This window comes from Falco biarmicus, chromosome 3, assembly GCF_023638135.1.
Source record: "Falco biarmicus isolate bFalBia1 chromosome 3, bFalBia1.pri, whole genome shotgun sequence".
Taxonomy (NCBI): Eukaryota; Metazoa; Chordata; class Aves; order Falconiformes; family Falconidae; genus Falco; species Falco biarmicus.
In genome coordinates this window covers 4,245,295-4,269,440 of record NC_079290.1, presented here as the reverse complement: position 1 = coordinate 4,269,440, position 24,146 = coordinate 4,245,295, and the positions used below count along the sequence as shown (strand labels likewise).

Sequence of the window (24,146 nt, the reverse complement as noted above, 5' to 3'; positions counted from 1 at the left end):
TATCTGATACTCCACCTAGCAAGGAAAAAGTATGCAAATGTTATTATTGCCTTGAGAAAACCATTTCAGGATTGGCAGTAGGTGGGTAGATGGTGGATATATTACCTGCCAGGGACTTGTGGTATAGATTAGACATCTAATCTGGAGTGTGGGGAAAAAGAAACAACCCACCCCTCTAATGAACATTATTGTTCTACAACAGATACGTTATTTCCTACTGGTTAGTGGAAAATTAATTTCACATCACAGGCGATGCAAGTAGTGAGATAGATTTTGTTTCCTTGTGCTGTTAGAAGCAATCTTGGGGGGGGGAGGGGGGGGGGGGAGGGGGGAGGGGGAGGGGGGGAAGGAGAGTTTCTTTGCTTGGGAGCCTGAAACTGGGCTGGGTTCCCATGCTTTATTATATTGAGGTTTTCATGACAGAAACCTTGTAGCTTTGTGTACAGTGACAAACAAGAGCTGAGATTTCTGGAAGTACTTTGACTTGAAAAGGCTTCTTCCTGTAAAACAGTATGAAAACTCTTTAAAAACTTCCCATTTCTTCACTAGTATGGAGGAAATTTAGCAATAAAGAGAGGGCAGGTGCCCGTGAGCCCTGGCACTTGCTTGCAAACCTTGCGCTACCGAAATAGCGAAGCAGCCCATCATGAGAGCACATTGCGGAGTTACAAGTCTCTCACCAAGGTGTATGTGGCCTCAGACCTGGCCAACAAGTGCAAAACCTGGAGATGATCTGGTTACATGTCACAAAGCTTTTCCAAGCTACGTTGGCCCTGACAATTCATTAGAAATGAATGAAATTGAGTTATGGCTCATATTTTGCAAGTGCTGTCAGTCCTGATTATGCAGCTGTCTAGATTTTCTTTGCTCAGGGAGTACTGCTATCACAGAGCTTATCTACTATGCAGTATACATATGGTATCCTTCCCCAGCTTACAGAATCTATTTACTTTGCATTGATTCAGTTCCTTAGAAATTAATCTTTGATTCTTTGCAAAATAGAAGGATCCATTGAGTTCAGTTTAAGCAACTTGATTTGATTATTGTTATGTCCTGAATATTGATTCTTAAGTGATTGTAATAAGAGATGCCAAAACTGCCATATTTCATATTGCATTTGAGGGGGATGTTTAAACCATTGACAGTTTTAAATATTTTTGGACTCTTCAATCTAAGCTTAGCCAACACTTGGTTGTGGTTTGACTGCTTATTACCCAAGTGCAATTTTTGTAGTGCTCTGTTTGTTTAACTGTGTTGAATTACGTGCCTATTGCCAGCATCCAGGTATTTCTTTCCAGAGAAACCAGATTTCTATTGATTGTCATAAAAAGAATTATTCTGCATATCGATTGCAAAGATTTTATTTGAGCTGGAAAGTTTAGAGCTGAGGGGTACCGGGTGATTTCTGTTGGCTCCACATTTAGTATAAAACTAATTACCACTTGTATGATGGAACTTCAGTAATTCTAATTTCATCAGCAGATAAAGGGTATGAATAATCTGCATGGACTTTATTGGTTACCACTGCAGTTCTTCGAAATGAAACAACAGCTGGTACCTATTTCAAAGTACTTCTTACACTGGGCATCCCTGCAACCCTTTATCCATTTCAGTGTAGGACACATTTTTTCTCCACAATAAGTGGAATGCCCTAATGAAACTATAAGGTAGAAATGCAAAGGAACGTGTTGATTTCAGTCCATTGTAGTATTTGATAAAAGAAGTGTGCTCAGTGCTGGTCGTTGCACAGGATACCAGAAAATCTTCAGCAAACCCCGTTCACTAGATCTAGACAGGGCAGTCAGGCATGGTGGTTTTAACTCCTGACTGGGAAATTAATTCTGTACCTGAGAAGAGACAGCAAGGCACAGCCCTTCTGTGGCACCCGAAATTCATCCGATCCCTGCAAGCACTGGCCAAGCTCAGATCTGCTTCATTTATACAATCTGCTGCATCGCAGCCCAGGATGTTCCCAGTCTGAACATGGGACCTGACAATGTAGTTCTGCAATGGCCAGTGACTTCACATTCCTGCAGCAGGAAGAAAAAAAAAAAAAATCATTCTTTTTGTAAAGGAGACCACTTTAGCATATGTAATAAAACTGTTCACCCACTCTGGGAGGCTGGGGCAGGAGTGAATTGCTCATTCCCAACAGATGGGTTGACAACCTTTGTTCAAGTCTGACTTTTCATAAGCCACCTTGTGCTTGAGTTTTCACAGCAATTTCCCCTGTCCTGCTTTGCTGTTTTCTTACGGTACCACCTCTAGAGTATTTCTAAGAGTGTTCTTTATGTTTTCTGGGGCCTTTTCTTAATTATACGAGTAGGTACTTTTATGATTGATTCCTGAAATTAAAATGGTTTACAAGTGGGCTTATTTTAACTTTTTCTTCTGCCATTGCTTGGGTTTATTACTGAGTGCATTTTCTGTTCTTTTTTCATTCAAGTTATTTGTGTACTTCTGAGTAGTTTCTTGGTCTTTTTAATTCACTGTTCTGTCTATTTTATTGCCACCTTTGACTTTTTTTCCCCTTTCAGAAGATATCTCTATTGTCATATTTTCTTCCCTTAGCATCCTTTCCACTTCCCTTAGCAGCTGTTCCCAGACTATGGGCCATGACCCCTCAAAGGCTGTGGCAGTTATGAGTGGGCTATAAAATTAAGTTGCTAATTTTAGATGTGGCGACACAAGGAAGTTGGAGAAATGTTGCTTTCCAAGACGCCCTCTGATCAAGCTGTATATAAAGAGAAATCACTTTTCCTTCAGCAGTTTCTGAGCTAAGACTGATAACAGCATGCAGCAAAACAGATAAAACATAAAATATCCTTATGCCAGATTCCACTGGTATGATAAATAACTTTAAAACTTTTACTGTTACTTCAAGCTCTCTGCATTTCCATATCTGTGGTTTTGCTCCCTGTCTCTCTCCCAAAGAGTATTTTTGAAGGTAATAACCCATGAAGGAGGTCCTGGCCAGTCAAGGAAGCCACAGAAGGAACTTGCAGGTACACTGAGTTTTGGTGAGTCTGTCCCCCTAGTTGAAAGACTTGCTGTCAGCTTTGTAGGTCTTCAGGATTCATAAGGAAAAAACCTCAAACCAAGCCAAGAAAAAGCACCACCAGAAATAAGCAGTAAGAACTCTGTGTTAAGCAGTGTCACTTCTTCCCTTAGCTGTACGCTTTTGCTTTTCTCTTCATCAAGGACTTGAAAATACATCATATCATGGGCTGAATTCCCTTGAAGAACTGCCATGGCAAGTGGCATGGATGGGCATAGTCATGGGGCAATGGCTGTGCCACCCATTTGTGTGGTGTTTAATCTCACCTGGGTCTGTGTGCCTCCAGCAGAGAGGCCAAGTACGTCTGGAGATGGGCCCTTTCTGCCCAGGATGGCATGATGGGTCACCTCACCTAGTTTTATGTCTCTGTTGGAAACTTTCCTGCTGAGCCAGATACCCCTCACTGCCTTTAGAAACGGTGAAGAAAAATAGGGAGGTTTTGCAGGATGATTCATCGGACCTGTTTGAAATGCATTACTCTCCTAGAAGTGTCTGTTCCTCTCTATGGATTATAAAGGGCTGGTGGGTGGTTTACTGAAGTATAGACAACTACACTGTAAATCTCTGTGCCTGGACAGATGAATCTCCATCATTTCAATAAGGCTTCAGGGCATCACCTAGCGGGACTACATTCCCCACAGGCAGGCTGCGGGGGCATGGCTGTTGGCCAACATTCAGTGGCATCTCTCTTGCAATAAATTAGCACTGCAGAAAAGTTTTGTATTGAATGAAACTAGCAGTTTAGGTGAGCAGGAGGGTCCGGAACAGCTGTAGCAGGATGATGTGGGAATTTTATCCCAGGCTCTTTCAGGAGGTCTGCAACATGACAGCAATGTGTAGCCAAGGGCTCCATCATCCATACAGATGGTATAGGAAGATATAGGCCATTGTGACAGCACGTTGTCTTAAGAAAGCTGCTCTTTCCCTCCTTTAGGGTCCGATGCAGAAGAGGGATCATGTTGGCTTTGGGGAATACTAGCTTTTGGGTTAATTTAGTTGTCCCCTGTGACCAATTTAAGACTTTACTGATATGAAGAAAGTTTTTCTCTTGCATTGAAATGAGCCAGCAAAAATAACTGCTGGAACATGGCGACAATTTTCTGTGAATCCAAAAAAAAAAATGATCGTTTCACTTATTCCTGTTATAAATGGGATAATGTTTATTAATTCTGGTTTTTCATTAAGAGGCTCCACAGAGCATGGATTTTTCCATTGTCAGTCCTACGCTGCATGCAAAAATTGCCCTTTATCTATGAAGTCTCTCAATTAAATAACAGTATTATGAACACTCTTGATCCATGCCTAGGTGGGAGGATCCATGCCACTGTGCATACAGCTTTTCTGCCTCATTACCAGCTCTTCTTGTTTAGCTAACTTGTTTGCCTGATCAGACAAGTGCTAACTCTCTCTCTGTTCTGTGACACCATGCTGTATTGGATGACAACGAAGCAGATAGGAGAGTTTTTCTCCTTCAATACCCTCTGTAAGAATGGGGAGTGTGAGGAGGCTGTTAACACCTTTGGATCTTCTACAGCTGTGTACTCATGGGATTTGTGAAATCCTGTCTATTAGATTGTAAACTAGTTTGGCACAAGGATCATGTCTGGTAAACAGGACACTCTTTGCTCCTGTCCCAGCAGAGATAACATGGGACAGGAGGGCTTTCCTTTTGGTGCAAGACCTGGACTGCTGGGCTGAGCTTAGTTCTTGCTCTGCCACAGGAATCTTATGCAAAACAAATTCTTCAGTGTCCAAGCCCCCGTCTGAAAAACTGGCATTTTAAAGACCAGCTGACAGGTGAAGAGCCTGGTTATAGCCCTTTTCTAATCCCTCCGGGACTGTTTCTAATTCAGCTCATAACAGAGACTTGCTGGGAGATGCATCCTGATGGAAGACTTGAGCCACGGTGGATTCTTGATGATCAGATGAGGGAGCATTTTATTTTAGGACTTAAAAAAACTCACTTAGGATAGAGAAAATTGGAGGAGCTACCATGGGTAATTCATGGGTATTTCTTCAGGGCAGAGCCTGACTTTGAACTGTTCCCTGTCAGAATTTCCCAAGGTGCTGTAACAGGCACCATCACTGAAACAAGTTCTGAGGTGAAGATATACACAGTTATACTTCAGGAGACAAGCAGGCTGAAAGAAGAGCTGGGGAATGGATTTGTCCACCCCATCCCCACTCGTCCCACCATGTGCTCATGTTGTTTATTCACAGGCTAACTCCCCTTTCCTCCTGAACGGCTCTTCTGACATTGCTTGGGAGCTGTGACAATGCCAGGAGCAGCACCCAGACTCCGGAGCAGGAGAAGGGTGACCAGGAGGGTCTCGTAGGTTTTACAGTAGGTTCCTGTTGTCTTTGTGGGTTTTAAAGACAGTCAGTTATCACCAGGTCATGCTTCTGGAATTACAGCTGTTTCGAGTGTGTTGCCTTCTGCCAAGAGCAGCTTTCTTCCCAGGCATCTGGTTGATCATTGGGCTTGTTTTGGCCTTTTAAAAACCACTTGTTTCCTATCGAAGCAGGACTGTCCTTTGGCCCTAGGAGTTGTGCTATCTTGTATTTTACTGGAGATGCTCCTTTTTAGCTTATGGTTTATCAAAAAAGACAAGCTTGTGGCCTTCTTGGAGAAGTCAAACGGAATCACAGAAGAGTCTCTGAATTTCATGCCCTGGGGTATAAAACCCCTCTGATATGTACCAGAAAAAGTTAAAAGAATTGGAATTAAAAGCTAAAATTTGCAGAAAGAGGTTGTCAAGTATTAGATACCAGGGGCAAATTTTCAAAAGATTTTGCTATAGTTTTCTAGGAGAAAGGAGAAATAGGGTACCCAAATCTCATTAAATGAATAAATAAATAAATAAATTAGCCTGATACGAAGGAGAATAAACACTTAAGTCTTCCATCAATGATGTCACTGAAGTGAAAGTCTTAAGATGCATTTGAAAATGTATCTTAATGGAAATGCTGCTTCCTTTGTTGAACATGTATAAGAACAGTGGCACGCACCTTTCTTTCAGTGCCTGCTTCTGTGCCATACGCTATGGGATCCCAAATCCCAAACTTTTAATGGGAAAAGTTGGTGATGAGTAGATTTTCTGATTAGGTGGGAACTCAGGGATTGCTCAGGGATTACTTTATATCCAATTCTATATTTAAGGCACAGACTTCTCTTTCTCGAGGGTTCTTCATTGTACCACCTGAGTTTGGGGAAAGGCCTCTGACCTTGTTCACACTGATGTTTTCTTAGATAGTAAGAATCAATCCCTTGAGATATGGTTTAGATGATGCCTAAACAGAATGGGAAATAGAGATAGGAAAACTAATGCCATCCTTCCTATAGGTTTAATGCTTTCTGGGAATAAATCCATGAGGTATAAGAAGGGTTCTGTCACTAGCAATAGTTATATGTGATTTAATCTTTCAACAGTGCATTTGGTGTTACACAGACTTAAGTGGAAAATGACCTGCAATTTATTGAGGCTTCTACCGTGCTGGCTTTATTTAGGGGCAGATTCTGTCATTCCAATAAAGAAATTATGGAGCGCTTTAATTTGCTAAGAGGTATGCTGAGATACCAGTGGGATTGTCTGAATATTGATCTTTTTGCAAGCTGTGTTATTAAATCAGCAGAGCTAGCAAAGACTGTAGTCATTTCTGAATCACTTACTTCGGGGTGTGGTATTTAATAAAAGAAAATTACATTGGCTTCCACTGATGTGATGAATTTAGTAGAAACACCTGACGTACTAAACTTCATAACTTTTAAAATGTGCATAACTTTTCAACATGTATAACTTTTAAAATGCTTTCAATAATTATCATAATCTGTTCGATTAAAATTATGAGCGAAATAATTTTTTAAATTTGTCTATGACAAGTTATGAAAAAATAATGCACTCAGGCTGCTTTCTACAGCAAAAGCAGGTGAGCTAGAACATTTCTGGCAATATCCTTTCTAGGCAATTGCATCAGGAAATGCCTGAAATCACAGTCTAGAAACCACTGACCTGATTGCCAGGCTGCAATCTGAACTGAATGGGTATCTGCAAACACTGGTATGTTCCGCAGTACACAGATGCCAATACTGGGACCAGCACAGAGACCGGTGTATCTGTCTGCAGGTGAACGGGGTGTTAAGCAATGCTTGTGTGATGTCCTGGGCCAGGCGGGAGGCGAGGGCAGCCATTGCCCAAGCAGTAATCACGGGAGGCACTGCGGCAGGGATAGCCCTTCCTTACCGTCCTTCTCTTCTGCATTTGTGGTGGCTGTGAGGCTACTTTGGTCCCTGGGAGGGGTAGAGTAGATCCCAAGTTCTGCCCACATCCTGCCCATCCCTGCCTGTTTACTTGCAGTGCTGTAGCCTGCAAGAAAGGCATTTCTCTGCCGCAGGACAGAGCTCAGAAATAAGGTAGGTCTTAATGTGGCTAAGAGTCACGTGCTGGGAAAAATACTTCCCCCCCCCCCCATTCTTTTCCTAAGATGAGGAACAGGCTAATATAATCCAGTCCTAGATGAAATCTTTGCATTTTCTCTAGAAATGTTCCCTTTGCTGTGAGATTCACACTATGCAAAGGCAATTCTCCTATTTATAACTTGTGGTTGAAGAGAAGTCTCTCATTCAGTGGAAGAATCATCTTAGGGTAACTGCTGAATGGATTTAAATGCTTTGGTAACATATTTATTTTAAGACCTTGTCCTCTGCAGCAAGGTGGGTCAGCCTCAGCATCAGGGTCTGTGTGGCTTTATTCATACTTTGCACTTTTGCAATTCCACTGGGACTTGGTTTGGGGTTTTTTTTTTGCTGTTGATTTTGATTTTTCTTTTTTATTTACACTAATACATAGAGTTGCATCTGCACATCAGGATAGAGCCAGGCTCTGAGACACCAGAGATTTGCTGCTATGAAAAAGTAATTGATTCCTGCTATTTGGAATCTGATGAAACTGAAATGTGTTAAGGTTGAATACTTAGCCTGCACTTGCATGATCTTTCCAATAACTCATGTTCCTTTGAAGTCGCTTCCTTGTCCTGACTTTCCTGTTCTTGAACTGTTGCCAGTCAAACTGAGTCCTCCTGGTGTAATTTATAGGCAGCAGTCATAAAGATGACATTCGTACATTGGTATGTGGGGAAGAAATCTTTTTGCCTCTAGGATGTTATTAGGAACAAGATGAGAACTTGTGAATATTTTCCAGGTATCATAATGTTTTAATATAATGGAATATTGAATAACATTGGTGATAACATCACAGCAACATGTGGCAGAAGAATTAGCATTTCTCTTACACTGAAATACAGCTATCTTTGTTCTAGCTTAAGGTAAGTTGGACTTCAAAAATCTTAATGCTGAAACCTGTATTATAGCTTTTAATATTGTTTTTTGTCTTTTAATGCTTTCAACCTCAGAGGGACTTCACCTATGAAGTACACAAAAACAGGGAAAACAGTGGTCTCGTGGCTATCTTGTGGCATTTCTGTGGATATAACTGAATGCTTCATAAAAGTAATGGACTAGCTTTAATAAAAAGCATCCCAAAGCAAAGCTTTTAGAAGAAATCTACTAGTATGCTATGGAGGATGTTTTTGTGGGTTTTGGTTTGGTTTTCATGGTGAATGCCTCATAATTAGTGAAGTCATGGGCAAGTTAGACAAGCTGCTACAGGTGAATAAATGAATCAATGCATCAAACTAATGTAGTGGTTTGGAAAAGGAAGAAACAGTCCATTGCCAGTGAGAAGAGACTCGGGGGGTGTGAGTACGGATATGCTTTGCAATTTGCTCTGACAAACATTTTTCCGCAGGCTTCAGAAACAGTTCTGTGTCAAGACTGCAAACCTGCATTATGCTTTCAATGTTGGTTTCACGCACCTCAGAGGGAAACAAAATTCTGTCTTCTCCAAGGGCAGACCAAATGTGAAGAGCTAGCGTGCTTGTCTCTCAGGCTTGAAAGTCAAAGCTATTGTTAATGCAGGTGGGAGCACCAGAGAGAAGAGTTAAGCCCACAATAGTCTTCTGATCAGGCAGTGGATCCGAATACAGGAAACCAGCAGTACTCTCATCTGGTCTCACGTAGCTGTTTCAAGGAGTGGTGGTGGTGATGGGATGGAATTCCTTTCAACAGATAAATGCCAAACATGGCTATGGTACTGTATGATGCCAATCATTTAGAGAAGCTATGCCATAGAAATGCATAGTTTATGTAAGATGAACTAAGTACAGCGGCTCTCCAAAGCTTTCATATCCCAAGTAGTGTTGAAGTTCTGTTGCTTTGCAGCACTTGCTAGTAGATAAATGTAGCAAGACCAGAATTCTGATACAGCAAATATTTCTTCAGATCTAACATGTCAGGGTTCTTAAAGAGTTTTTCTTTTCCCATCCCCTTTATAGTGTATTGGGACTTATACCAGTTATTGCTTTAAGTGTAATCCTCCTCGGATGTCCGATTTGCCTGAGCGATGTAAGTGTTTGTGCCAGCATGGTTTTTCAGTGGAAATGAAAGCCACAGTTCAGCAGTTTAGATTTAAGCCTGCTGAATTTTGGAGAGAAAATTCTTTCCCCACATTTGGAAGTCACCTCAGCAACTCACATGCCATGCATGCCAGTTGGAAGCACAAGGGTGGAAGCTGAATGGAGAGCAGGGTTGCACCGAGGGTCCTGAAAGTTAGATATGTAAATAATGGCTGAAAAATGTACTTTAAGTCGCTTTAAAAAATGATTTCCAGCAAACATACTGTGAATGCGGTTGCTATGGCTACCAGCAGTGTTTTGTGGAGAACTTCTTGAGGTACTTAGTGTTTAGTTGTACACAAATGCATAATTTTTCTTAAGTCTGAGGATTCAGCATCACCTTGTATTTGGATTCTCGAGACTAGGAAAAGCCAAAGTGCTATGTTGATCTTGAGATTATTTTTTTATTATTATTATACAAGTGAAACATTGCTAATGCAGCTGAGATAATGTGTTATTTCATTTCTTCTTTGTATGTTTGGGGTTCTTTTTAGGCTAAGGAATGCCTAATAGCATTGTGGGGTTTCATGTTTACCTTAGTAGGGAAAAAATGTAAATTCTTTAATTATTAACCACCAGCCTAGCAACTCATTCTGGGCCTAGAAGCCAGGGGAAGGTTTCAGATTAAAACATGACACTGCAAATAGAAGATGAATGCATTCATTCTAGAGATCAAGTACATCAGGCAATGGTAACTGAACACTTAAACAACTTTCTAGCTCTGGTGTGGGAATATTCTGTCACATAAATCAAGAGTGATGGCTCTCTAGAGTAGGAAAAGTACTGCAACTTTTGTACAAGATACAGATGAGATACTGCTGTTATTAAGAATAATTTTGGGTTTATGTTGACCAGGAGGTCAGACTGTACATAATCATCCCTTTCAGCTGTAATAATCTATAAATAAGAGTTGTTTCCTGAATACAACAATATGAATATGAAAAACTTTCATACATTAGATTAGGTCTTACATGGATCCATGGAAAAAAGAGTTATAACACCTGATTTTATCTAAAAAAAAAGCACAGGCTGCCAGTCTTGATATCACAGAGAAAACAGCAAAACAAGCACAATCCTATTCTTTTTTTTTTTTTTTTAATTGGCAACAAGTAGATTAAAACAGTTACTCTTCAGAGAACAACTGTGTGTGAAATATTTGCTTATCTGTATATGGGGTAAATTCATGTGCATCTCTGTCCATCTTGGTGGTATTAGTACTTTGGCATTTTCCTTGGCATCAGAAGGAAAGCAAAGTAGCTGCTTCCTGCTCAGTGGGGCAGGAAATCTAGTGATGAGAAAGATGTAGAAAAAGGCCAAGGTACTCAGTGCCTTTTTGTAGCCTTTATTTTACCGGTGGGGACTGTCCTCAGCCCTCCAGGTTCCTGAGCCTACTTGCAAAGTCAGTGATAACAAAGCTTTACCCACTGGCACTTAGGACAGATGGAAATCAGGGCTGACTCCATCCCGTGCTGTTTATGGATACAGAAAACTTAGACTGAAGTTTAACCTTTAGGCAACTGAGGATTCCATGAATGCCCCATAATTTTAGTTCCCGTATCCATTATAATTCACCCAGAAACTGGCCTAAATCCTGCACAGGATGTTCTTAAGCTCTCTTTGTGTAAACTAGTGTAAAAGTTCAAAAAAGACATTGCTTTTCCTAGCTCCATTGTGGTCCTTCTACCCAAACTGCCTTTTCAAAGCCAATTTCATTATTCAGGAAGGGTTATCTGTTTAGAAATCTAGATGCAATTCTTCTGTTCCCCATTAGGCAAAGACTTCATACTCAAGTCTTTTCACCTTCTTCGTCTGAACTTGCTAAAGTTTCCTAGTATTACCATTGTCATCTGTTTGTTGTGGCTGCTTTTGGCTGACTTTATGTCACACTGACCAGATAGACATCTGTTGAAATATCAGTATCTGCTGGAATATCAATATCTAAATCTTAGCTCTTTGTCTAGTCTTCTGTTATTGCATCTGGGGAAAATAAGCACTTCTTGTGAGTAATGAATTTATTTTACTCATCCTCCTTAGAATGAGATAAAATCAATCTGGCTATGGATTTTTTTTTTTTTCCTTTTCTCCATGAACTGGAAAGGGGACCCATCCTGAGGAGCTCAAGTATAAAACCACATACTATGTTAGTTAGACACCTACAGTCTAAACATGAGATAAATCCCAGCCAAAGCTCTGCAGTGACTTAGGAAATAGCCTAGTGTGAGACGATATCTTGAAATCATCTTTAAAGTCCAGAAAGGCACAGATGATACTTGATCTAACTTCTAGCATTGTGTCTAAGTGGGCATTTCTTTTCCATTTCTACAATTTTTCCATGACCTTTTTCTTCCACCAAAGTTTCCAATTTTGCATTTGCTGTTGTTTTCCTGGTAACTACTGTATGTCCTGCCATCTGATCCTGGCTCTCTCATTTTCAATTGTCTGTTTCCAAGGTAATACTGCTTTCCTGATGTCATCACACAGCCCTTGGCCATCTACCTGAACAGACCTCATGGATACAGATATAGTATCATACATGACCTATAAATAAAGATCAATACCCTGTTCCTGAGATAACAATTCAGTCTGCAAGGTTGTCACCAGTTCTGTTAGTCCTATGTTGATGGTGCCCATGGTGCTGGGCAGAGATGGCTGAGACATCAAGGATATGCTGCCCAACCAGTTTTATCTTCACTCAAAGCAGGTGCTGCATCAAGGCTGTGCTTCTTATTTCTGTTGTTTTAAAGGAGTCTGTGTTGATGGTGAAGGCATCCACAATGCAGACCTCTGTGGTCAGAGAAGATGAGTCCTCCTCCCTCCTCCTAGCCCCAGCTCCTTTCATAGGAGAGAGAAGTGTTTGAAGTTAGAGCTAATAAAGATTTGAGGGACTTGCTTCCAAGATTTTCAGTCTGAAATCCTCCATACAACCTCCCCGCAGACACCTAAACTGGGTAAGGTATCTAATCTTAAGAATTCTCTTGTGTCTTCCCAGAATTGCCTCTGCCTTAAATGATTTGAGTTCTGCAATTATGAGAAATTGGGACAATGCCTCCTACAAGAGCTGGGTAAAGAGGGAAAGTTTTAGAAAGGGGCAAGGCTGGGGATGTAACCCTGCTGTCTGCACCTCCCCAAGTAACAACAGGTATCTCTCCTTTTTATGGCCGGCCTTTATAGATCTTTAACCTTTGGTGGTGTTTGGTGTCCACAGTAGAGTTCTGGGTTTCATTACAAAGGCCCAGACCATGGAAATTAGGCCATAGAAAGGCTCTGCAACACTAAATCTCTTAATCAAATGTAGTTGTTGTTTCTGAACAAACTTTCATGACTTTATAAGGCCATCAACTTGTTAGAACATGTGGAGGACAAATTCACTCACATTGTGCAAGTAGGAGGCACTGATGTTACTGTATATGGGAAATTTTTTGTGAGCTGGACAGTTCAGCAGAAGTGTTGGGGAAGTGGTGGGTGAATGTTATACAGCTCAAATTAACATAGTCCTGTTAATAACCCTGAGAATGACAGACAGTTGGTATGAGCTAATTTCTGGAGCTTATAGAGATTCCAGTAATCCTTATGCAGGCCATTAGCATAAGGCATAGAGCAAAGCATCCCAAGCAATTCTTCCTTGCATTGCCCCCGTCGGAGTTCTGGGAAATGCATTCACCAGGCTCCTCGTTGTTAGAAAGTATGTTGCTTATTTTCCAAACAGATTTAGGCTGTTACCCCATCCTGATTCCTCGCTCCAGCTCTGCTAGCTGACTATATAAAACCATGACATATGGGTCTTTTTACTGACATAATCCTCTACTGTACTAAAAAAGAAAATATTGAGTTTCATTCCAAGAGCTGGAAGAACTTCCATGAGGATATAAAAAGCAGGAAATGGACCCTGTAAGAGTAGAGCACTCTCATATTGAACCGCCTCAAGGGGCTCAGCGTTAAAGGCTTCCTAATAATTGATGTGGGCTGGAACAGCTCTGCCTCTGCTTGGAGGGAAGGGGATTTGTGGGACTTTCCCCGTACAGGTTACTGGGCTTAGACCAAAGGACTGGTGTTCCGTGACCCTGTAATAAAGCAACACGCTCTGCACATACAGTGCTAAGGACAGTATGAACATGTAGTAACGGCCACAAATCTCAGAATTTCCCACTCCACAGCAAACTATTTCTACAGTTTGAACTGTTTTCTTCCTCTGTGGGCATCATTTCGACCTTTGTCTTGCTTACTTTACTCATTGATCTGGAGATCTTCCTCTTCCTATAAAGGCCAGTCAATAATGGTATCTATTACTCTAAGCAACCAGTGGACCTTGTATTACATGCAGGTGGTGGACTTTCAAGTTCTAGGACATCTGTATGCTGCAAACCCTGTTTCAGTGACGACCTGAGAGACATTTTAGCATTCTGTTAAGTTTAAAAGTAGGCCAGACCTAAAAGGTTTGGAGCACCTCTTTGTGGCATCTGTTCTAACGAGCCCAGCGACTGGGGCACTGCAGAATGGAGCACACCTATATCTTGTCCCTTCAGAGAGCTGGGATGTAGACACAGCACACAACTGGTCTCATGATGTGAGTGCAGCCTATTTGTAGAAGTGGTAACAAAATTAATTCGGAAATGTTGGTGTGGATTTGGTAGTACCCTAACCACAGACTGTAGGATTTGAGAGATTTTATCATAGAAACTTTTTATCACAGGTTAGTTTGGGGTGTTCTTAGCCAATCAATAGAAAGATTTCTAAGCTTGACACGCAGGAGAACAATTTAAATCTGGAGTTACTTCCTCTGGACAAATCACTGAAAAGTTATACTTGGGGGTATTGCATCAAGTCTTTAGCCTGCAGACGCTGTGTGGCTGCAGCAGGAAAAAATACATTGCAAAGTCCTCTTCTAGTACTTAGGGTATTTTAGAATTGCAGTGATTTGGCTGGTAACCAGTAAGAGCTTGTTTTAAAGCGTCTGTGGTAGATGAGTTTACAAGTGGTCAATTTGAGGGATGTGTGATCCAAGCTGAGGTTAAGGAGTAAAGAGTAGTGGAATTCTAATTCTGACCTTCTTGCAGGTTTCTTTGCACATGCACGTGCAACACCATAGAGGATAAAAGAACATTTCTAAGGCTGCAAAGTGGAGCACACAAAAATTAGTAAATGCCCATGCTGAGTTAATCCAGTCTTCCTTGGAGTATGCTGTATGGTTCTCTAAGACTCTTGGTTACGCTCTTCTCTATGATTTTTTTTTTTTTTTTCTCCCCATTAGATTCCTGTCTTGTTTGGTCTCCTGGACAAATACCTGTCATTTAGGAAACAGCTGTTTATTATTTTTCCCCTCCTAATTATTCAGTGTGGACTTTATTTCTTGCACAATTAAACTTCTTTCCAATTGCAGCAATATTAATCATTCACGGACCATGGTGGTTCCAGTACCAAGCACTTCAGGGCAGTAATAGAGTTCAGCTAAGGCAAACAAACTGATGGGTTTGAATGGTCCGGTGGATCTTTCCCACCACCCTATTTCATCTTCTATAAAGCTGACAGATCACTTTGGCTAGCATTCATGCTAACCATCTCTCTGCATCTGATCGGTGTTTTAAGGATTGGGGTAGAAGTTGCTCTCAAGACGTGATATTGCAAAAGAAGAGAAGAAATGTCTCAGCGCCTGCAGCCTCGCTGGCACTTAGAGCAGAAGTTGGAGAGCTGTTAACTAGGCAGGGTGCATGAATATCCCCATCCAACATACCGTGGAGCTCCTGACAGTCTTTTCCTTGATTTCAGCAGACTCTAGGTAGTTGAACAAAGTACCTTAGGAACAACTCTGGTATTAGCAGAGAATCTTCTGCTCTATTGCTCGCATGGCTTTTGAAATAATGCCCACTGAAATCAATGGTTGTCTTTTTATTAACTACAGTTGGCTTTGGATCAGGCCTGGGAAGATGCATATCTTCCAGAAATACCATCGGATGATTTCTTTAAAAGGCATCGAACAAAAATATACGGCCGCATGGACTGATCAGGAGGAAGAAAGTCCCATCCCTCTTTTATATGGTTGGCTTCCTGCTCTTATCAGCAATAATTTAGATAATTAAATTGCTTGGTTCAGTAGTTGGAAGAGGCACGATCAACAAGCTGACTCTACTAAGATGTCAGCTATATTAGTGTTCTCAGTTATTTTTTTGCTTTTCTTCTTAGTATTTGTTTTGGTATGTGAAAAGTTGTGTAATCGGACACTGTCTTTCTCATCCCAGGCTAACCTCTTCTTCAGAGAGGCATAGGAAAGACATTTAAAATCACTTTATGAATGCCAGCATAGTCAGAACATTGATATGACATATGGTGACGTTCAGTGGCAGCAGATGAATGGATGAAATTAAGCACAATAATATTAGTGTGTATCCCCCCCCCCCCCCCTTGAATTTAACAGCAAGATGTACAGTTCAGTGGTATAATTTAGAAAAATGTAAGTAAAAGCTCAGATATGTTAATGAGCAGACTACAGTCCATAACTGGACATGCTTTTAAATTCAGCCTCGAATCACTGATCTTTTCACTGTCCTTGTAGGGTCTTTGAACTTTTGCTCACATGAGGTAGAAGCAGTTTTATTAAATCACGCTCCTGAAATGCTCATCTTACTATTGACTCCAGCTTTGTTTTGTCTTATTAGTATTTGTGACTGAATCACTCCTCTGAAGGATGAAAGAGATCACAGAAAGTGTTCTGGCTTTTTTGATCTCTAACTCATATAAGTTTTGCTATTGGTGACATCTCTTAAACCAGGACAGAGCAGCAGTCTTTGGAGAGGCCTGAGATAGGGAATATCCAGTGCTTGTGCTTAAATTGCTTGTCCTAGAAAGGCCATAAAGTTTTCTTCTCTGCCACATTCTTTGTATCTGCCCATTTTTTTCCCTTCATTTTTTTTCAAAATGCCATTTCTAAACAAACAGTTTTGCTTCTGTTCTTTCGTACAAGTTTTCCCTCCTTATCCCTTGAATTATAAGGATGCAACAGCATTATCTGAGAAGCAAGGTTAGAACAAATTCACTATATGTTCCCTCAGGATCAGGCTTTGGCAGGACAAAGACAGGGCAGGATAGGAAACACCATTGGCTTACGCACAGTGAATGGAGGGGGTTGTTTTCTAAATAAACTGACGTCAGGATATTCTTTGACTTTGGCTCATTCAGGAATAAAGCCCATGATAAAATGCCCATGCTATAGTCATAGCCCAGCTATGCAGTTCCATCCTGGACATGTATGTGATTCTTTGGGAAGCAGAGCCCTAGCTCTGTTCCCAGCCTCAAGGGATAAAGCTCAAGAAGACAAGCCAGCATCCTTTAAATTGCAGGAGTGCAAGGGAAGCTCAACAGTGAGAAAAATATTAAAATACATTTAAGATGAGAAGACCCAGTTTTCCTTCAGCTTTTTTCTGATGCTGCTTTTTACGAGCATACATTTCCCAGAGTGTTTACTTACCGTTGCAAAGTAGAGAAGCCTTATCAAGGATGCTCGCTGACCTAAAACTCTGTACCGGCCCCCCCTTAAAAAGCTATACTGAAGCTGAAAGTTATATAGAGCTTGTGTCTGTCTTCTGCATATTGTTTGTTCAGCTGTGAGGCAGTATGAATAGCTTAGTACTATGCCTGTATTTCACATGTAAAGAGCTTATTTTAACATTTACCGGCATGCTTCTCAGCCTGGATGCCATTCCTACATCATGTTTGCATGTAGACAGAATTTTTCACCTCTTTTTTTCCTATTATACTATTAAAAACAGGGCCTCAGACATGGAGTCCGCAGTTTGGTAATAAACTCGGACATGATAGCATTTGTAAGTTCTTTTTGCAATATGACTTAATGCATCGCAGTGTGTCACAAGGGAATCCCAAAATGATATTTGTGAGATAAAAAGAAAAAAGGAGGTATTTTTAAAGGATGTCCATTGACTTAGGCTACTTTGATTATTCCCACATGATAGGCCGAACTAAAAATAATAGTAACAAAAAAGTCCACGTTGGACATTTGGAAATAGGGTCAACTAAACAGGATTTCTTATTCTTGGATCACTCTGAAACCTAAACTGTCCCACTTTTGGCTCCTTTTCCACCCTTTCTCCTGGAAGGCGAAATAAATGTTGATCAGCTGCTGTCATCTCAAACTGTGCTCGGTCTCACAGTGACAGACTGAGGTGGGAAAGAAACCAGTGTGGAAAACCCATCACTAAAAATGCTTGATCTCCAAGCTTTCTTCTAATACCTCTGAAGACTTCCTTGCTGTGATATGAGTGCTGTCGATGTGAATGGGGTAATTTTCTCTGACTGATATATCCATACGTAAAGTAGTTGCAAGTTAAGAGACTTGGTTCAATTCTTTGTGCTACAAAAATGGATAAAATTATGTATTTTGGCCTGAATACAAGAATAATATTGAACCACAAATGTATATTAAAGCCACCACAGATTATGATTTTAAGCAGATGTTCTGATTTGATTTGGGTTTTTCCCCCACTATTTTTAGCTTAAATGACTGTTCTGAGACATCTTTCAGCATTCATAATGCAGCAATGAGCTCTTGAAGTGTTTTGGCAAGGAGTGGAGAAGAACGACACCTTAGAAACACTCCCCTCGGACCTGGTCATGTAGGTAGTCCTGCTGGGGCAGGAGTCCTGCACGTCCCAAATGAGCCACGGCCACCAAGCTCCCTGTCACACTGTGCCCGCTGCCTGTCGAGCCAGCATCAGTCCATCCTGCCGCCGTTCTGCTGACTGACACCAGCTGGTGCTCTGCTCCTTTTATCCTGGCCTTATGTGGGTTAGCAGCTGGCAATGACTGTTTTTAATAACATATTTATAAAACTTTGCAGCCGTGCAAGCCCAGACACGGAGACAGGACCTTTTGAGCTCCCAGCGCTAGAGGTGCAGAACGCCGCATGGCAGATCTGGTTTCCCATCTCTCACTACCGCTACTAACTTGCTCTCCCATCACCAGTACCAGAAAACAATGTTTGCTAAATAATACACGGGAGGAAAAAACACTCGGGCTGAAGGCTCCCATAGCTATTTTGAGTAATGCTTGTCCTGATCCCTCGGCAGGCAGCTGCCTGATCGGTATTTCAGTAATGTACTTATTTAAAATGAAATTCTAACTACTGCAGGGCATGGTGATATTTTCATGCCCTGTTTACCCTGCAACCTTTTCCAGCTCGCTCAAACCTGAGCACCTCACTGTCTTGTAGGGACATCATCTGGCTGAGGTGTAAACTACAGCACCTGCTTGTGCCCTTTGGATTTAGGGATCGTACTTGAATAAGCATGCATTTTTTTATAAAACAATCTTTCTTGCATTTATGCTCCACTGATGGCAGATACTTCCCAATTTTATTTTCAGAGTGCAGGGTTTATTAGATGTATTGCTTTTCTTCTTGTCTGCATATGAGATGGACTTCTAAAAATAGTTGAGCCTGTATTTTGTCCTGGGAATAAAGATTTACAGCTACATCTCAGCAGCTACATAAGATTTCCCCCTTTTTATTTCCTAAAGCAGCATGACATGTACTTTATTTCTGAGATACATGGTAGAGATAGTCCCAACATTTGACTCATCAAGACTGTTTTTGAACAAATGCTGACACCACCATTCTTTTTGTCTGTGATTCCCACAGAACCCTACTGCTTTGAAAAGAAATATCCTAGAATGCATAATCAACCCTGCAGCAATGATCTACAACATACAGTATCTCCTTCAAAAAAAATCCCCTCTTTTACCCAGCTATCAACAGTGAGAAGCTGACATGCATGCTAAAAGACAGAGGAAGCAGAAATACCCTAAAAAAATGGGCAAAAATCCCTGTGCATTAGAGAGGAAAAGACAGATTCAGGAGCTGGGAGAAAGTTTTCCAAAACAATTCCTTAGGCAGTAAGAGCTACTGAGGAGAAACTGTTTCCTCCTGTGTGTGTAGACAGTAGGTAGAACTGCAGTGATGTTATGATCTAATAAAAAAATAATAAAACTGCAGCAATAAGTAAACAATAAAATAAAAAAATAAAAAAAGGGTTGATCTAGTGTTAGAAAACATAACTAAATTTTTAACACCCCAGTCACTTTGCCTGGCTTGTTATAACACTGGCTGACTTCAGTGGCTTCAGTCAAGGTAAACAAACTGATGACCTTAAAGTGATGATCATCCACCTGAGTTTTTGCACTTCTTTAAATTAAATAGTTGAAAAAAAGTGTTTTGAAACTGTTGAGTTTACTGTTACAGACAAGGGCCGATGGCAACAAACGTGTGTATGAAAACAGCCATGTATTTTTAGCATTTGTTGTTTTTGAGGCTCCAGAACTGAAAGCAGCAATGGGTGAAATGGCAACCAGTTGTGTGTGATTTACAGTGGTTTGTATCTCGGCTCAGCGTTGTGTATGTCCTAATGATGAATGTGTGGGAGGGCCAGGTCAAGAATGGTTTCCACTCCAGTGCATTGATTGTGTAGTTGGCAGTGGGCTCAATTAAAGTATAATAATCTGGTAATCTCTCTCCTGTTTCCATTCACTGCTGCACACTGAATAGAGCCAGTGAAAGACTATAGCTTTTGAAAAGTAGGTGAACTCCTGCCTCTTTGTCTGAGCGGTTTCTGTATAGTCAAGTAAAATGACAGGCAGAAGAGACAACTCTCCAAAACCTTGCTCCCATGACTTGCATCATTACTGATGTTTGTGTTTCTATGAGATAACACTTGCTTTTTATTTTCCTTTCTAGGCCACAGACTGGGTTTCTAACAAGCTTCTAGTGACCACGGAGAAAAGACAAGCTGACGTGAGAAAGGAGATATGGATATGTCCACTATGGGAAGATGCTGCGTGCCCCATCTCCTGATTCTTCTCACATTTGTGTTCAGCGGGGAGAGAACTGAGGCACAAAGAGCAGGTACGCACTGTTCAGCTTACTGCCTCGTGCTAAGTAGCTGCTGGGGCTTTTACATGCCTGAGAAGCTATCGTTGCTAGGAGTAAAACAATAAAAAAACCCAGCAAGACGTTTACTGCTGAAAAGACATAAAATAGACCTTAGGGATGGAGATAGTTTAGGGATCAAGGTTATGATTTACCTAGGGTCTCTTGTTCTGCTGCAGGCTTAGAAAGATTAGATTGGGTACCCACAGCAAAGGAAGCAGCACACAGCTTACTCCAGATATGCTTCATCTACCCCTCACGGGAATGAAGATCACTTCTTCCACGGCCTTCAGTGGGTGTCAGATTAGACCTGGTGAATCTTCTGTCTGGCTGGGACTTTCCTAGTGATCTAAACAGGGTCAGGGCACTGTTCATACCCTCTCTTGGTTCACACTGTCTAGTGGCCAGCACGGTCCCTGGTGTGGCTTTTCCCCTGTGTTGATGAGCAGTCTTCTCCAAATGCCACAGAATGTATCAGAGGATGGTGCAGCTGAGGGACTGTTCCCATAGGCACTCTTGACAAAGACAGGTTGTTGTTTTGGGGGGTAGGTAGTAGTGAGAGTTGAATTACCTGCGTGTGAGTGATGCTACACCACAGGGATAGAAAATGATTGTAGACCCACACAGTTTCTTGGTATAAAAGCCCAAAGGTACTTTGAGGCGGAGGCTTTCTGTCTCATTTTCTAGGAGAGGTGATATTCTGTAGGCTTGGGTAATTTATAAGAAAGAAAAGGTTTTTTTATACCTTCTCTCAGTCTAAGGAATAGCTGTTTAACTGTTACGGGATCTGTATAAGGTTTTTTGGGATAATTATTAGTAACAAAACAAAGTGAGATCTCACCTTTTTTTGTCATAGGAAGATTATGGTGGTACATTTATATGTTGTGTGATTTATATATTGTGTGATTGCTTTAAATAATTTTGGTCTTATGACTTGTTTGTGAACTATTTTTAATGGCAATATTGCAAAACAGTTGACTAAGCGTCTGAGTGGATGAACACAGCTCCTGGAATTACGCTTCCAGAGAATATTCCTGTAGCTACAAAACTGAAAGTTCACTTTCTATGAATTACCTCCTACATTCCCTTAACATGACCCGTTTCTGCCAGTAAACAATTTTATTATAGCATTCTTGGAAAAAAATCAATTTTGTCCAGCAGTGGACATTACTGTGCTAAAAATGCAGATTAATATTTACTAAAAGCTTTTCTGCAGCATTTCATCTCACTGCCATCAGGTCTGTAAGCAAGCAAAGAATCACTGACTCTAAGAAAATGATCCTGCAAGACCATCTTTTTCTTTCCTGCAATACTGCCTGAACAGGCATTACTTTTTAAAACCTTAAGCCTCTCTGTTTTCAGGCTCATCGCCCTTGAACACAGACAGGATTCATTCTGTCTGTTCTGTTTGTTTTTAAATTGCAGTTATCTCACCTGCTGAGAGCCGTTAAAATAAGCAACAGGAAGGTCCGTACTGTGTGGATTTTATACTCAAATCTTTATATTCTGTAGTTAGTCTCACCTAATTAATAGTCTTTCAGACAGAATAGATTAATAATGAATATTTTCTGAAGGGAGAAATAGAGATTTCTTGCTTCTATCCTTTATATTCTGCAAAAATCAAGCAGAACTACACTTGACAGTCTAGCCAATACACACAGATGTAATACAACTTACATGCCATAATATAAAATTATATATATACTGTCAACTCCACACTGATGACTTTTGAAAGAGCTTTTCCAGCCAGACCTTTCTCGCTCTGTTGCTAGAGACAAGCATTCCCTCACTCACAAAATGCCATCACAGAACATGATCCTACATGGACAGGTGTGCTGGGTTTGGCTGGGATAGAGTTAATTTTCTTCCTAGTAGCAGGTATGAGGCTGTGCTTTGGATTTGTGCTGGAACTAGTGTTGATAACACAGAGATGTTTTTATTATTGCTGAGCAGTGCTGACACAGAGCCAAGGCCTTTTCTGCTTCTCACACCACTACAACAACAGCGAATACGCTGAGGGGGCACAAGGAGTTGGGAGGGGACACAGCTGGGACAGCTGACCCCAGCTGACCCAAAGAATATGCCATACCATATGACATCATGCTCAGCAATAAAACTAGGGGGACAGTTGGCTGTGGGCCACCGCTTGGGGACTGGTTGGGCAATGGCCTGTTGGTGGGGAGCAATTGTTTTCATTTGCATCCCTTGTCTTTCTTGGGTTTTATTTATCTCTCTTTGTTATTTTCCTTGTCATTATGATTTCTGTTCTTCCTTCTTCTTCTTCTTCTTCTTCATATTAGAATTAGTATTTGATATTATTATATTTAAATTATTAAACTGTTTTTATCTCAGCCCAGAAGTTTTCTCACTTTTACCCTTCCAACTTTTACCCTTCCAATTCTCTTCCCCTGATCCCGCTGAGGAGAGGGGAGTGAGCAAGCAGTTGTGTGATGCTTGGTTTCCAGCTGGGTTTAAACCATGACAACAAGTTGTTTCCAGCGTGATCCCATGTGGATCAGTTATTCCCGATGTGATCCCAATCCCACGTGCATAGGTTGTTCCTGTAGACACTGAAGGAACAGCAATACTTGGGATGGACTCTGCTACAGAAGTTAACACAGCAACATATGATACTCATTTTTCATCTTCACCTGCAACACAACAGGTGTACACTCAACCGCTGTCCTGTCACAGCCATCATGCAATACCATGCACACTGACCCAGACTGTTATAATGCCTACCTTTATAGGTAAACTTTTACTCTTTTTTACTACTTTTACTTTTATTTGAAGGTAAATCCTCTTCATGTGGCTTAGTTACCAACATTCTCCAGTGTAGTGAGCTGTTCTGGGATTCCTGTCCCCTTTAGGGCAGGTGCACAGACCCATGATGATCAAACCTACCAGTTTATGGTGCAAAAGCACCATTAATTTATGAACCATAAGGTCAAATGTGGGTGTGGGGCAAGACTTTATGAGCTTCCTGTAGGCTCAAATGCTGGAAGTCAATGAGGAAATATGTCAACAGCATCATCCCCCCACCTTTGGGTAGCGCAATTCACATTTCTGTTCACCAAGCTGGCTGTCAAGCAAGTGCTTGACTGGATGAACACTATACGGTACCTCCATACTCTTTCGTCTGCTCCAGAGAAAAAAATCCTAGTCTCTAGCTAACATCCACATTGGGTGCATTTACGTCAGTGCTTTAACTCTGGTCAGGAGTGCAGCAGGGACAGGTGATTTCCCAAAGGACAGCAGCCAGGAGCTGGGGGTCTCCCTGGGCTGGCAGGACAGGGTCTCACCAGCCACAGCCTGTCCCACCCCCACCAGCCAGGGAGCAGGGAAGGCTGGAGGATGGCAGCCAGGCTCAACTGACAATCCAAATTCCCAGACAAGCTCATAGTGATGAAACAGGTCCAAGATCAAGCCAGGAACATGAGCCAGCAAGTCAGGGTCCAGCTCGGGTCCTAAGACAGCATCCAGGGTCAGCTACTTTCTGGACAAATACGTAGAGGTGAGGCAGGTCTGAGGTGAAGCCAGGAAGTCAGTCCATGACTCAGGCAAGGGACAAAGGTGAGACCTCACCTTGAAAGTAGCTTCCAGTGGAAGAAGAGATAGATCTTTCTGGAATGTTTCCAGCACAGCTTTCTG

At 41.4% G+C, this 24,146-nt stretch overlaps 1 protein-coding gene across 1 annotated transcript in view; it reads left to right on the top strand.

The window, feature by feature from the left end:
* The window catches only part of COL22A1 (collagen type XXII alpha 1 chain), a 237,326-nt gene that overhangs the window by 5,448 nt on the left and 207,732 nt on the right, over window positions 1–24,146 (top strand). The window contains exon 2 of the mRNA XM_056333390.1: window positions 20,304–20,471. Within this exon, the coding sequence (XP_056189365.1) occupies window positions 20,375–20,471 (97 nt within the window). The 5' untranslated portion in view covers window positions 20,304–20,374. The remainder of the gene's footprint in view (window positions 1–20,303; window positions 20,472–24,146) is intronic.